Source organism: Lithobates pipiens, unplaced genomic scaffold (assembly GCF_037356315.1).
Source record: "Lithobates pipiens isolate NorthernLeopardFrog02 unplaced genomic scaffold, aLitPip1_a1.2 Scaffold_18, whole genome shotgun sequence".
Taxonomy (NCBI): Eukaryota; Metazoa; Chordata; class Amphibia; order Anura; family Ranidae; genus Lithobates; species Lithobates pipiens.
This window is the reverse complement of record NW_027507758.1, coordinates 353,050,765-353,065,575: the sequence shown is the minus strand read 5'-3', so window position 1 is coordinate 353,065,575 and position 14,811 is coordinate 353,050,765. Positions and strand designations below refer to the sequence as shown.

The window sequence follows — 14,811 nt, the reverse complement described above, 5'->3', positions numbered from 1 at the left end:
TATATCTATAGGAAAAAGCTCAGACTTCCCCCAGTTTATTTCCAATCCTGAAAAGCTGCCAAACGTCTCCACTATGCTCATTGCCCCCGCTAATGAATGACCCATATCCCCCAGGAAGAGCAAGATATCATCCGCATACAACACTATTCATTCTTCTCCCGACTTCCTAAGCAAGTCTGTTATATCCGGGCTCTTTCTAATAGATATAGCCAAGGGTTCCATCACGAGGGAAAAGAGCAGTGGAGACAATGGGCACCCTATCTTGTTCACCTTTCCAGTTCTATCCTATCTGAGAATTCATTATAAATTTTTAGTCTTGCGGTGGGCCTATCAGAGCATTTTGATCCATTCAATTAGCATGAGGCCAAATCCAAATTTCTCCAACACCCTCCAAACATATCCCCACTCTACAGTATCAAAGGTTTTAGTCATGTCTAGTGACAATATAGCCCTTGATCCTTTATTTTCTATAGGTGTTTGTAGATTTAGGAAAGTTCTTCTAATATTTGTACTGGTGGATCTATTAGATATGAACCCCGCCTGATCAGGATGGATCAATTTAGAAATAAGTCCATTTAGCCTAACTACAAGCACTTTAGCTAGAACTTTTGCATCTGCACATAAAAGGGAGATATAAGCAGCAACGTCCAGTGGGTATTCCCCTTCTTTAGGAATCACTACAATAGTTGCCTCCAGCATTGATGTAGGCAGATGTCCTACTTCCACTGCTCCCTTCAAAGTTTTTAATAATTTTGGCAACAGGATATCTCCATAATACTTGTAGGTTTCAATTGGCAGTCCACCCGGGCCAGGATTTTTTTGATTTGCCATGGTTTCTAATTTATCTCTTTCCTCTTGTAATTGCTGGTATTTCCAGATTCCCCAGAAATTCCTCCATTATACCCACTCCTCTTTTTTTTTTTTTTGAGCTGAGTACAAGTTTTTATAGTATTCTTTAAAATTGTTCATTATTTTTGTAGGGTTTGAGGTTATTTCCTCTTCTATAGACCTAATTGCAGTTATAGTGGCTGGTGGGGAACTGGACTTCACCAATTGTGCAAACATCTTTCCTATAGTTTCTCCCTCCATAAAGGAAACCTGTCGCTGTAGAAGATATTTAGTCTCCACTTTCTGCATAATTGTCAACTTGTATTCTTGTTGTTTATCTAACCAGTTTTTTTCCTTCTCTGGTGTTGGATCCATTATATAGTTGTCCTCAGCCGCCACTAATTCCCTCCTAATTCTTTCCTCCCCAGCCATCACGTCCTTATTATATTTGGCCACTTGCTGTATTAGGATACCCATAAGAAAGGCTTTTAGGGTATCCCATAATATCCCTGTTGTTGCTGTACCTGCATTGATTTCTATAAACTCTCTCAATTTCGGAAGAGTTCTACAGGCGTACCATACTTTTAAGTACACAATGGGGTTTATTTACTAAAGCTAGAAAGTGCAAAATCAGGATCAGTTCTGCATAGAAACCAATGAGCTTCCAGCTTGATTTTGCATTTTCCAGCTTTAGTAAATAAAGCCCATTGTGTACTTAAAAGTGGGGTATGCCTGTATCTGATTTTTTAAATAATTCAAACCAATATGGGTTTATTTTCCAATCCTTCTGTATTTTCCCTCCCTCCATTTTCAACGTGATTACTATTGGGGAGTGGTCAGATATCCCCCTTGGCCAATATATAATTTTTTCCATACGCTGTAGAGTTTTATCGTTTCCCAATGCCATGTCTATCCTGGAAAGTGTGAAATGCGAGGCCGAATAACAAGAATATTGCTGAACAGCTGGGTATCGCACCCTCCAGAGATCTAATAATCTCACCTCCTCCAGAAATTGACACAGCCGCTTACTCTCAACAGGTTCTGCTATATTCTGAATAAAAAATCTATCCAGCTTACTATCCAGGACCACATTAAAATCTCCCACTATTATAATTGGTATATCTTGCTTATCTAGCATGAATTCATTTAACCGGTTCCTGACCAGCGCACGCCGATGTACGTCGGCAGAATGGCACGGGCAAGCATATTGGCATACAGGTACGTCCAATCTTCAATGCCGCCCTGCCATCGCGAGCGCGCCACTGGCGGCACGCTCGTTTGCCGGTCGGGACCCCCGTGAGTCCGGTCGCAGGTCCCGTGGACTCAATCGCCGTGGGCATACCCGCGATCATCTCACGGGACGGCTGAATGGAGGAAATGCCGTGTAAACAGCATTTCTTCATTCTGCCTAGCAACTAGTGAAGCTGATCTCTGCTCCATGTGATTGGAGCAGAGATCAGTGTTCACTAAATGAAAGCCCAACCCCCCCACAGTTAGTAACACACCCCTAGGAACACTTAACCCCTACACTGCCACCCACTGGTTAACCCCTTTACTGCCAGTGTCATTTACACAGGAATCACTGCATTTATATATATATATATAGTTTTTTTATATATTTTTGGGGGATATTTATTATAACAAAAAGTAAAAAATAATGCGTTTTTTTCAAAATTGTGGCTCTATTTTTGTTTATAGCACAAAAAATAAAAACCGCAGGGGTGATCAAATACCACCAAAAGAAAGCTCTATTTGTGGGAAAGAAAGGACGTCAATTTTGTTTGGCAGCCACGTCGCACGACCGCGCAATTGTCAGTTAAAGCGACGCAGTGCCGAATCGCAAAAAGTGGTCTGGTCTTTGACCAGCAAAATGGTCCGGTCTGTAAGTGGTTAATCTAAGCACAACATCAATTCTGAAAGGGGGACAAACATTTGCCACTACAAACGCTCAATTATCAAACAGTGAAGAAAAACAAATCAACCTAGTTCATCTATGCTGGCTTGCCTGCACTGCTTTGAAATATTGAGACAGATCTTAAGTTTTGACACACTAAAACCCTCTCAGAAGGACGGCCTTGGTTCAAGATGGCAATACTCCCAACATTGCTTTATTGTATGAACGCACTCCCGATTAAACTCAGAAGGTGGCGTCTTTGGTTGCTATCACTTGACGAAGTAGAGTGTCAGTATTGGCGGCTCTTTCATGCAAGGAGCCATTCTTGGTCTCGCATCACAAGGTGATTTTGCATGCTCATCCATTTTTCTTGCTTAGAGTGGTTTCTAGTTTTTCACTTGAATTAGGACAGTGTCTTGCCTTTTATTTTTCTCCTAAATCCACAATCGGCAGGAGAAAGATTGCTACCTACTCTAGAGGTAGTTCAGACGCTCAGGGTCTACTTGAGTTGTTGTCTGGAATGTCAGGAATCCTGGTTGGGCTGCCAAAAGAGCCCAGGAAGGGTAGGCAGCATGAAGGTCAAATATTTAGCAGTGGATCTGCCAGTTTATCAATGATGCCTATGGTTTAGATTCTCTACCAGATATGGGAGTAATTTGAGCCACCCATCATCGAATGTGGCCCAGGGGTACAAGACCACTATTTGGTCTTTGGCTTATAGATCTACAGGATTTTTACCAGGTCAATATCAATCACATAGAAAATACTGCCTTTGGCCTCAGCGTATTACAAATAATGGTAGGTCCTCCTTTGGTGGCAGTTTCTATAATAGTGTCTCCCTCCCCTCAGGGGCATTACTTTAAGAGATACCAGATAGTCCTTATTATGGTGCTCTGGGTTCCCTGATGTATGATAAAGAAAAATAGATTTTTAACCTCCCTGGCGGTACGATTATTTCGGATTTTAGGTGCTAAAAGCGGTACCATTATTTTGCATGAAAATTTGGCGTTTTATATTGTAGTCCTGCAATTCTTAGGAATAACTCACTTAAATCTGTCCAAACCAGAGTCTAGCAGACATCCCGGGTATAATAAAGTTTGAAAAATGAAATCATAAATTATAATATAATAAATAATTATAAATAATTGTACCAAATAATAATATAACAATAATAAAAATTATTCAATAATGTAATCACATCAAAAACACTGAAATTTGCTCAGTTGCAGAATTGTCACTGTCATTACTTTTCAGTATTTGATGACGGATCTCCCCACAAATCGCTATCCCTCAATTCTGCGAGTGATTCTAATTTATTATCGTTGTTTTCTAGCTGGTCTAAAACCATTTTTGATGTAAAGGGACAGTTTTGGTTGCTATGGACAATCCCCAGTTTCCAGGCATAAAGAACAGTTTTTATTACATAAAACTGCATGCAGGACACTGGGCAGACCACTAGGGACAACGGGGATGTGAAATATTTACATACAGCAATGTAATCTGTAAGATTACATTATACTGTATGTTTACTGTTTGTTTCACTTTTTGAATTTGGCGCCGATCTCCGTCCCCGTGCGTCGCAACGCTCGCAGGGCACGGAGATCGGCCATGTGATGCATCGAGCGAGACACGGCTCGCTCGTACAGCGGGGAGACAACGCTGGATCCGAGGGAGAAGGTAAGTAAACCTCCTCCTGGATCCAGCGATGCAGTCCCGAGTCTGGCTCGGGGATACCGCTTTTGGTATGAAAATTCCACCCCGAGCCAGACTCGGGAATACCGTCAGGGGGGTTAATACAGCTTACCTGTAAAATCCTTTTCTTGGAGTACATCCTGGGACACAGAGGTCCCTCCCCTGTTTTCTAGGATCTTCATTGCTTGCTACAAAACTGAGGTACTTCCTGTATCGGAGGGGTTTTAATAGGGGCAGAACTTTCTTACTATTGGTTGCCAGTGTCCAATCACCTAAAGGTAGCGTATAACTCAGATAATCATTATTATGGTGCACTGTGTTCCGTGCTGTACTCCAAGAAAAGGATTTTACAAGTAAGCTGTATTAAAAATCAATTTTTATTTCCTCCTAATGTAAAAAGTGATACTAATGTTTAAAATTGAAATCTATTGACAAATATTTGTTAACATATTTATCACATATCACTTTTTCCAACTCCTTTATGTTATGTACCTTTTTGTACGTAATTTAAATAAACTCAGTTGCTAAAAAAAATACCGTACTTTATTTGAACAAGAAATTCTTAATGCTCTATAAACTAATAAATAAACTACATTTATTTTATACTTTTCCAACCAAATAATAACAATAAGGAATGTGTCATGGTCAAAGAGCTGCAGATGAAGTGCTTGCTCTTTAGAGTATCTACTGCTGACTCTCAAGAAACATCCATATGAAAAACAAAAACAGAATAGGTTAGCGCTGTTACCTCTTTAAATAACAGCTTCCATATTGGAGCAATTTCTACATCTATTGTGTTTGGTCCACAGAACTGTTGCCTACAAGTTTAAAAAATAGGAAAGTAATGAAAAAGAAAGCAACAAACACAATAAACAAAATAATTTGCATAAAACAGTTCTATCAGTAAAACTTTAAATTATGCTGTTTTGTACATCCGCATATGTCTCGTTTCTGTCATTATATCGCAATTACACATCCCAGTGTACAGGATCTTTGATTAGTATGTATGTTTATCATGGAAAAGGAATAAAGGCAGGATTAAAAACCGACAGACAGTTCTATTAGCTACTGTACATATCTGTGTCTAAAGTTTGTATGTCAGTGACCCAGAAGTTAAAGAATTATGACACCTGGGTTATTAAGCCCAGACCTTATTGTTACAAGGTAGGAGTTCACCTTAGTGATCCACTTTAACCAGACTTAACTGTTTGTTGATATTTAATACACAACCCAATTATATTGTTTGTGTATTGAATCCAATTTACCATTAAAATGTAGCAGCTCTAAAAAAAATGTCTGTACCAGTGTGGTTGCCACTAGTAAATAACATCCACCATATCACCCTGCTGCCAGACCTCCATATATCACTTCTGAGACAATGAACAATCATTTGCTTTGTTTTGTTTTTGTTTATTGGGGGATATATATTGGTTGGGGGAAAGGGTATATGGGATGCCCATAGATCAAATTACTATTTATAATTTAGAACTTTAATTGAGCCTTGAAGAAATGATGCATATGTATAACATCTACAGTCTCTTCCCTGCATCACCATACAGATTATTATAGATTATATTATTATTGCTCCTCCTCTGCATAACTCCTGCAGACTCTTGCTCCCAGGAATCCTTCCCTCCTGCACAAACTTATTTTGTAGCACATTATGTTTCTTATCACATCCTCTTCGATTTGCAAAATAACCCACTCTGATGCTGACTCTGATTGATTGCTGCTACTAGGCCAGAGGTCTGCAGTACCTCTCCCTGGAGTCCTAGTAGTTTAGTAGCCTGTGCTGAACAGTGAACCACTGTCCCCAGCTAGTCCAGCTTGCAAATCGATTTGACACTATTTCCCACATTCTCTCCTCTGTTCCAGGACTCCTCATCAATGACCGTGTAAAGATAAGGACTTCATCCATGACTGTGTAAGGAGGAAGTTCCCTCCCAGACTTCCTGACATGTCTCCACATTCAGCACTCCGCTGTGATACACTCACTGCCCTTTCTCTGCCCCGAGTCCATGATGAAGAACTTAACTGGATCCTATGTTCCGACAGCTTCTCCTGCCCCTCTGCTCCAGGAACTTCTCATCAATGACCGTGTAAAGATGAGGACTTCACCCATGACAATGTAAGGGTGAAGTTCCCTCACAGCTCTCCCGGGCCTCCTCCAATCGATCGATGCACCCCCCAGATAGGGGTGTCCTCCTGCTGCCTAGTACTCCATTCTCCATGTCTCCCAGCCGACAACCCCCTCCCAGTGGCCTGTTACTTCAGCTTATATGGGAGGCCTGCCCCATGCCAATGCCAGTTGGGGATTGGTCAGGGCTCCTCACATGAGCTGCCTGCCATTCCAGTTCTAGGTCCTGCCCCTCTTCCGGAACATTCTCCCTGGAAGCAGGGGATGCACCTCAGCACTGGCGCACAGATGCTCACACCCACTGCTACACTAACCACTCCCTTCCCCCAGGTCAAAAAAAAACAGGCCTAGCCTGAAGCATAGGCCTGCCTAAATGTACCTGTACTGACAGTTCCCTACCAAAAAATCCTCACTATGGTAGAGGGCACTACATGTCATCAAAGCTACTAACACCAAAATAAATGTAAAGTGATGCAGAGGACGTTGTCACAGGTACAATAGCTTGTGTATTTAGGACATTCCAGTTCCAGAGTTTAATATAAGTGTAAATATTATTTTAAATGATAAAAAAGTCTCTGAAATATATATGAATGTTATAATGTAGGGATGGGCAGAACACCACAACATGCGAACAGACAAAAAATTTGTGTGAATATGCAAACCCTATTAAAGTCTATTAGACACATACACGAAAAATTAAAAGTGTTAATTTTAAAGGCTTGTATCCAAGTTATTGAGGACCCGTGTACTGTCCCAGGGGACGTGTTCCAATGCAAAAAAAGTTTTTAAGACCACAGTTTTTTCAGTAGCAGTGATTTTAATAACGCTTAAAGTGAAACAATAAAAATGAAATATTCCTTTAAACATCGTGCCTGGGGGTCCCCTTGGTCAGCCTGCAAAGTACCACATCTGTCTGATATGTTTTACAGTGCTGCTGTAAAATGCCATTTCTAAAAGAAAAAATGCCATTTAAAATGTATTGCGACTGTAATGTATTGCCAGCTCCCAGCAATATAGATAAAAATCAAGAAAAAAAAATTGGAGTGGGTCCCCCCCCCCAGTCCATACCAGACCCTTAAAGAGGAAGTAAGCCCTGATGGGTTTACTTCCTCTTTCATTCCCTGCAAAGGTAAAGCATAATGGACTACTATGCATCGCATAGTAGTCCATTATGTGTCACTTACCTGACACAGGAGCCAGCGAAGTCACCGCTGTCCCTGTAGTCCGGCGCATCCATCTTCTCGGTTGGTCTTGCCGCTCCACCACTGTCATTCGGCGAAGCCGCAATGACGTCACTCCCGCGCATGCGCACGGGAGCCGCCACTCGCGGCATAACGCCGCTGACAGCGGTGCCCGTCTTTCGGCAAATATCTCCTAAACCGTGCAGGTTTAGGAGATATTTCTTGGACCTACAGGTAAGCCTTAATTTAGGCTTACCTGTAGGTCAAAGTTGGTTGTAAGGGTTTACAACCACTTTAAGGATCTGGTATGCATATTAAGGGGAACTCCACGCCAAAATGTAAAAAAAAAAAATCCATTCACCAAAAAAATTGTCAAAAAGTAAAAAACCACAAAAAACTGTTTTTGACAATTCCTTTATAAAAAAGGTGTCCTGTGATGTAATCACTGTGCCCAAAAAATAGAAGAAAAAACTGAAATAATCCACCTCCATGGAAGGGCTCCAGCCGACTGCTGTCTTTTCACTGTGACAGCTGTCATATAGGCAAGGGCGGGGCAACCCGCTGACATCACTGGGTGACCCCACTCCCTCTGACGGCACATGTCATCAGAAGGGGCTTGGTCATTCGGTTACATCACCGGGTGGCGCTGCCCTTGCCTATATACAGTAACAGCTGTCACAGCCAAGAGACAGCAGTTGGCAGGAGGTTTTTTTTTTCTATTTTTTGAGTCAGTTGGGTTGTGTGATTGAAGCTGGATGGACATTGCGGGACACTTTTTTTTTTAATAAAGGAATTGTCAAAAACTGTATTGTGGTTTTTACTTTTTGACACTTTTTTTGGTGAATGGGTAGGGGTGCAATATACCCCTACCCATTCAATGTACCCCTACCCATTCACATGGAGGGGGGCGGGATCTGGGGGCTTGGTATAGCAGGTGTGTTCAATTTGGTGTTATAACTCTCACGATCTCATACTGGTCACTGGGACTTCAACATGGCACCTCATGGCAAAGAACTCTGAGGATCGAAAAAAAGAATTGTTCCTCTACATAAAGATGTCCTTGGCTATACGAAGATTGCCAAGACACTGAAACTGAGATGCAGCATGGTGGCCAAGACCATACAGCGGTTTTCACAGGACAGGTTCTACTCAGAACATGCCTCGCCATGGTCGACCAAATAGGTTGAATGCACGTGCTCAGCGTCATATCCAGAGGTTGTCTTTGGGAAATAATCGTATGAGTGCTGCCAGCATTGCTGCAGAGGTTTAAGGAGTGGGAGGTCAGCCTGTCAGTGCTCAGACCATACTCCGCACATTGCATCAAATAGGTCTGCATGGCTGTCATCTGAGTAGAAAGCCTCTTCTAAAGATGATGTACAAAAAAGCCTGCAAACAGTTTGCTGAACACAAGCAGACTAAGGACATGGATTACTGGAACCATGTCCTGTTGTCTGATGAGACCAAGAAAAACGTATTTGGTTCAGATGGTGTCAAAAGTATGTGGCGGCAACCAGCTGAGGAGTACAAAGACAAATCTTTCTTGCCTACAGTCAAGCTTGGTGGTGGGAGTGTCATGGTCTGGGGCTGCATGAGTGCTGCTGGGACTGAGGGAACCATGAATGCCAACATGTACTTTGAAATACTGAAGCAGAGCATGATCCCCTCCCTTCAGAGACTGTGCTGCAGGGCAGCATTGCAACATGATGATGTCCCCAAACACACCTCCAAGATGATTACTGCCTTGCTAAAGAAGTTGAGGGTAAAGGTAATGGACTGGCCAAGCATGTCTCCAGACCTAAACCCTATTGAGCATCTGTGGGGCATCCTCAAATGGAAGGTGGAGGAGCGCAAGGTCTCTAACATCCATCAGCTCTGTGATGTCATCATGGAAAAATGGAAAGAGGACTCCAGTGGCAACCTGTGATGATCTGGTGAACTCCATGCCCAAGAGGGTTAAGGCAGTGCTGGAAAATAATGGTGGTCACATAAAATATTGACACTTTGGGCCCAATTTGGACAATTTGGACACAGCGTTTTAGACATTAGAGGCTGTGTGTTGAGTTATTTTGAGGGGACTGCAAACTTACACTGTTATACAAGTTGTACACTCACCACTTTACATTGTAGCAAAGTGTCATTTCTTGAGTATTGTCACTTTGACAAGGACAGAGAAGCCATTTTGCTATGTATGTATTTCTATTCTGAGTTCCTATGTCAGTATGTGTCTTACTTTAGATTCAAGCCATATATACAAGAGTGGGTGCTACTCTTATATTACTACCTTTCTTGGGAGATGTAAAGTGCTGACATAATCTTTTCGTACAGTATAAAAATACACTGTTTTGAAGGCTAGATAGAAAGAGAGCGTGAGAAGGGAAAGAAACTCTACACTCTGGAAGACATAACATCTGTTATCTATCTTTCTCCTTCTGATGTCTGAAACCATATAACCATATTACCATATGTTTTGTAAGTTTTGTTCTGTCTGGTCTTGCTTTGCGAAGAATAAACAACTTTTCTAAAGTATTGTACAAGCTGAGGAAAAAGAATTTCGAACAATGAGCATAACTGTAGGAGCCACAAGAGCTTGAGTCCCCATTGTATCGTATTTGGACAGGACACAAAAGTTCCTTTTAATTAAAGTATAACTTGAGGCAATTTTTTTTCTTAGATTTGGATAAACTGGTGAGGGATTAGAACCCCTATCATATGTTTATAGCTGTCTAAATTCCCAGTAAGGAGAATAACTCTAATTGTCTTGATTAACAATGTCACTGAAAATGAAAGTAAGGACTAATCCAAAATTAGTGATGGGCAAACAGTTTGGGCCAAGCATCGGTGCTGCACAGTGCATTCTAAAACCTGATTGGTTGAAGCAATGCTACTGAGCGCTGGTCAGGTGCAAGGCTTTGCCCAATCAGGGCACAGTAAATAGCTGGTTGTTAAGGAGCAGGCCGGGAAGCCAGAATCACCTCGTACACAACAGATGAGTCATCAGTTGTTGTGGGAGGAGTGGACTGACAGGGAGTACAGAGAGATTGCTGTTCCTAATCACTAGGAATAGATGATCACTCTGTACTCCCCTGACAGAACGAGGATCTGTGTGTTTACATTGACAGATCCTCGTTCTGACTCTCTGTGGAGCAATAACATGTGGCCGTTGGACATCGCAGCCGCTGGCAACGCACATCGGCTCCGGCGCCATGTGTGCTTCCACTGTATCTATTGCATGAAGCAATGTACACCTATGGTGATTCTCGCAATAGAGAGGACCTGCCACCATATAACTTCAGCGGCTGGTCGGCAAGTGGTTAAAGGGGGATTCCAGATTCTGATAAGCCTCCTACCCGCAGACCCGCACAACCACTGCCCAGGATTGTGAGGAAGAGGCCCTTGCTCCCATCAACATGGGGACAAGGTGCTTTGGGGTGGGGAAGTAAAGTCCACCTGCCCCAAAGCAACCCCCCATGCTGAGGGCATGTGTTCTGGTATAGCACTTACTCGTCAGATAAGGGTCTGGTATGGATTTTGGGAGGTCCCACGCCATTTAAAAAAAAAAATAGTGTGCAGGTTCCCTTCAAACATCCATATCCGACCTGAGGGTCTGGTATGGATTTTGGGAGGGGACTCCATGCCGTTTTTCTTTACATTTTAGTGTGGGGTTCCCCTTAAAACCCATACCAGACACATGCAGACATTTTTGTAATGTCGGCAATGTTTTTTTATTTTTCATGAAAGCTTGCAGCTGAGAAAATCAGTTTAAATGTAATTTTTTACTTTTTATATTTCAGTTTTGCTGCAGCAGGTTCTATGCATGGTACAGATGCACCACTTTACAGGCAGACTAAGGGGACCCCCCATGCACTATATTTTAAGGCATTTTTCATTTTGTTCCCACTTTAAGCATTCTTTAAAATGTCTTTCTTTTAAAAATGTTTGTATTGATACATGTACCCAGGGTGGTACCCGGGCCCCCATACCCTTTTTATGCCCGATAACTAGCACATAAGCCTTTAAAATGGGGACTTTTCATTTTTCAAGTTCAGGTCCCATAGACATTAATAAGGTTCCCGCTTCAGGTCCGAACTAAATCTTTCAATAGGAACACTTGTTTCTGTGACAACTGTATTAAATGGGATTTCTTCATATTGTAAAATATCCTCTATCTGTTGACAGGACATGAAATAGCTAGACACAGTTGGCAAATAAATAACTGTCAGTTTTAACCCTTCGCTTGTCTGTCCAAAAGGCAAAAGGAGTTTTGGCTTTAGATATACCTGTGATGCCTTTATGTATTTTAAGGTATGGTAGCATGTAATTAGGTTAGGTAGTTGTCCTTTAAACCAGTGGTCTCCAAAGTGTGGCCCGTGGGCCAGATGTGACCCTTTGCTTGCCTTTATGCGGCCCTTGCATCACTGTTGCTTCCACTGATAAGAGACACTATTATTCCCACTTTCAACAAGTTTGAGGCACCCTTCCTTCCACTGACATCAACGATGGAGCACTATTCTTCCCACTAACGCCAATGATGGGGCACTATTTCTTCCATTGACACCAATGATTCGGCATAGTTCCTTGCATCAATATCAATGATAGGGTGTTCCTCCTAATAACCACATGGGGTTCCCCTTAATTCAAATCTCCAAATAACCAAAAAATTGCCCGAATTTGTATTCAATCCGAAACGAATTGCACAGGTTTACCAATGATTGGGCATTATCCCTCCTCCTACCACCACATGCATTTTGTAATTGTTTTACTCCTACTGTCCAACAAGCCTTAGGAATTGTTTACTCCCATTGATGCTGGGACATTTCCTACTTCTATTGGCCACAGTCTGCCACCCCCCTAAAGCCTGAAGGACAGTAAACTGGCCCTTTGCTTACAAAATTTGGAGACCCCTGGTTTAAACCATGTGACTTATTTTACTAAATAAAATTGAAGTATTAAGTGTTATAGTGAATACAATCTAATGTAAATATGTTGTTTGTGTCTGTGGTCAATGATTTATCTATGAAGTTCCAGGAAGGAATGATGAAATAGCTTCTATACACAGCATACTATCCATATATATGCTCTTAACAACTCTCGCTGATTTCCAAAGATAGGTCCAAATTTTTAAAGCCCATGATATGTTATCATTGAAAATCCTTTTATTGCATAGGTGAGTCGATTGTCATTCAACAATTTAATTGAAAACACTCACACAGTACCAATATTTTTCTGGAAATAATTCTAAAATGTTAGCTGCTATGGACATTTTTAGTAAAGTTACCACAAGAACTGTTGCATAACTTTTAATACTATACAGTGAAAATTTTCATGAAATGTTATACTTTAAAATTTTTAATTTGATGTGAATGTACTTAGTACTTAAGGATCATGTACTTGTAGTTAGAGACCATGTCATTTAAAAAGGCCCGAAGAACAATAAGTTACTAGAATCAGAGTGGTCATGTTCAAGCGTTTCCATAGTAAGCTGTTTACTTAGCACTTGGAAAATTTCCTTTCATTTCTATTCAAGGGACATAGCAGGAATTATAAAGCGGAGTTCCACTGAAAAAACGAAAAATGAAAAGTCAGCAGCTACAAATACTGCAGCTGCGGACTTTTAATATTAGAACACTTACCTGTCCAGAGTGCCCGCGATACCCTCACCCGAAGCTGATCTATCCCTCAGCTCCCGGGTGCAGGCCCCGGCATCTTCATTAAGGAAATCAGGAAGTAAAGCCTTGCGGCTTCACAGCCTGGTTCCCTACTGCACATGTGTGAGTCACGCTGAGCATCCTCACTGGTCCCTGCTGTCTTCTGGGACCTGTGTGTCTCCCAAAAGACAGCGGGGGGGGGGGGCAGAGGAGGGGCCAGACATGGCGTAGATTCCCGCAGAATCTGAGTGATCTATCACCGGATGTGGGAGCAAATACCTGTATTAAACAGGTATCTGCTCCCCCCCCCCAAAAGGTGCCAAATGTGACACCGGAGGGGGACCGGAAAAGCAGAAGTTCCATTTTTGGGTGGAACTCCGCTTTAAAGGAAATCTCCTAAAGGTAGGATCTCCCAAAGGGAGGATCTCCTAAAGGATAATTCTCTCCTTAGACTGTTGTCTCTGGAACAGGTTTCCTCATCAGAAGATTTCCCCTTAAAACTTTTCTGTGAACAACTATAACATTTTGGATTTCTTTTTTTGACCTTTCCCAATGACAATGGTCATATATACAAAAACTTTGGGACACAGACAGCAATAAGAACTTCGCAGAGATTCTAACCCTCTGCACTGTACCCAAAACAAGAAAAAGTAAAAAAAAATATTTTGCCTAGAGATACACTTCAAATGCATCCCAGAACTGAACTTTAAGTGCAGTCTAGTACACATAAAAACCTGCACAGTCTAAATGCTTCATGTTCCACAAATAAACATACCTGGCATTCTGTTCCTCGCTACTTAAACCCATTCCATATTTTTTATGAATATCAGAACATGAAAGGTTTTCTTCCAGGACTCTAAACCAAATGAGAAAACACATTTTTACTTGATTCAAAAATGATGTTGACAAAAACAACACAATGAATATAATCTTACCCAGCTTTCTGAAACCTGGATTCTAGTGTATTCCAAAAATAGCGGGTTTTTTGAACCCTGATGCAACGCACCTGCAAAGTTATTCAAAAATAATTATAATACTCAGGAAAATATAGGTAACTTGTAAATAGTACAACAGTGATATAAATACTTAAACGCATAAACTCAAGCCCTATATCGTTTTATATGCATTAGAGAGAAGCGGGTCCCCAAGGTAATATTCAGCACACCACCTGATTTAAACAATCTTACGTTTGATATATACTTTATGTAACTACTTATGAATTAGCCTCAATAGGTAGCTGATCTGCACTGGAATGTGACTGCAACTATTGTACAACTGACACAAAGCCTATGTATACACACTTTAAAGTGGATTCAGTAAATGTCAGCCAACCAGACTTCAGGGAGCCCATTAGTCTTTCTAAAGGTTATTAACATCCAGAGGTCATCATCAACATGACAATTACCTGGGTTGAAATCAAGACTGGTTTGGTGA

The 14,811-nt window shown here is 41.4% G+C and overlaps 1 protein-coding gene across 1 annotated transcript in view; it reads right to left on the bottom strand.

The window, feature by feature from the left end:
• LOC143988160 (putative cation-transporting ATPase 13A5) overlaps positions 1–14,379 on the bottom strand; it is a 240,005-nt gene extending 225,626 nt beyond the window's left edge. Inside the window, exons 1-3 of the mRNA XM_077487487.1 lie at positions 14,313–14,379; positions 14,153–14,233; positions 5,163–5,232 (exon numbers count right to left, since the gene is read on the bottom strand). Coding sequence (XP_077343613.1) covers positions 5,163–5,232; positions 14,153–14,184 — 102 coding nt within the window. The 5' untranslated portion in view covers positions 14,185–14,233; positions 14,313–14,379. The remainder of the gene's footprint in view (positions 1–5,162; positions 5,233–14,152; positions 14,234–14,312) is intronic.
• Between the last annotated feature and the right edge of the window lie 432 nt (positions 14,380–14,811).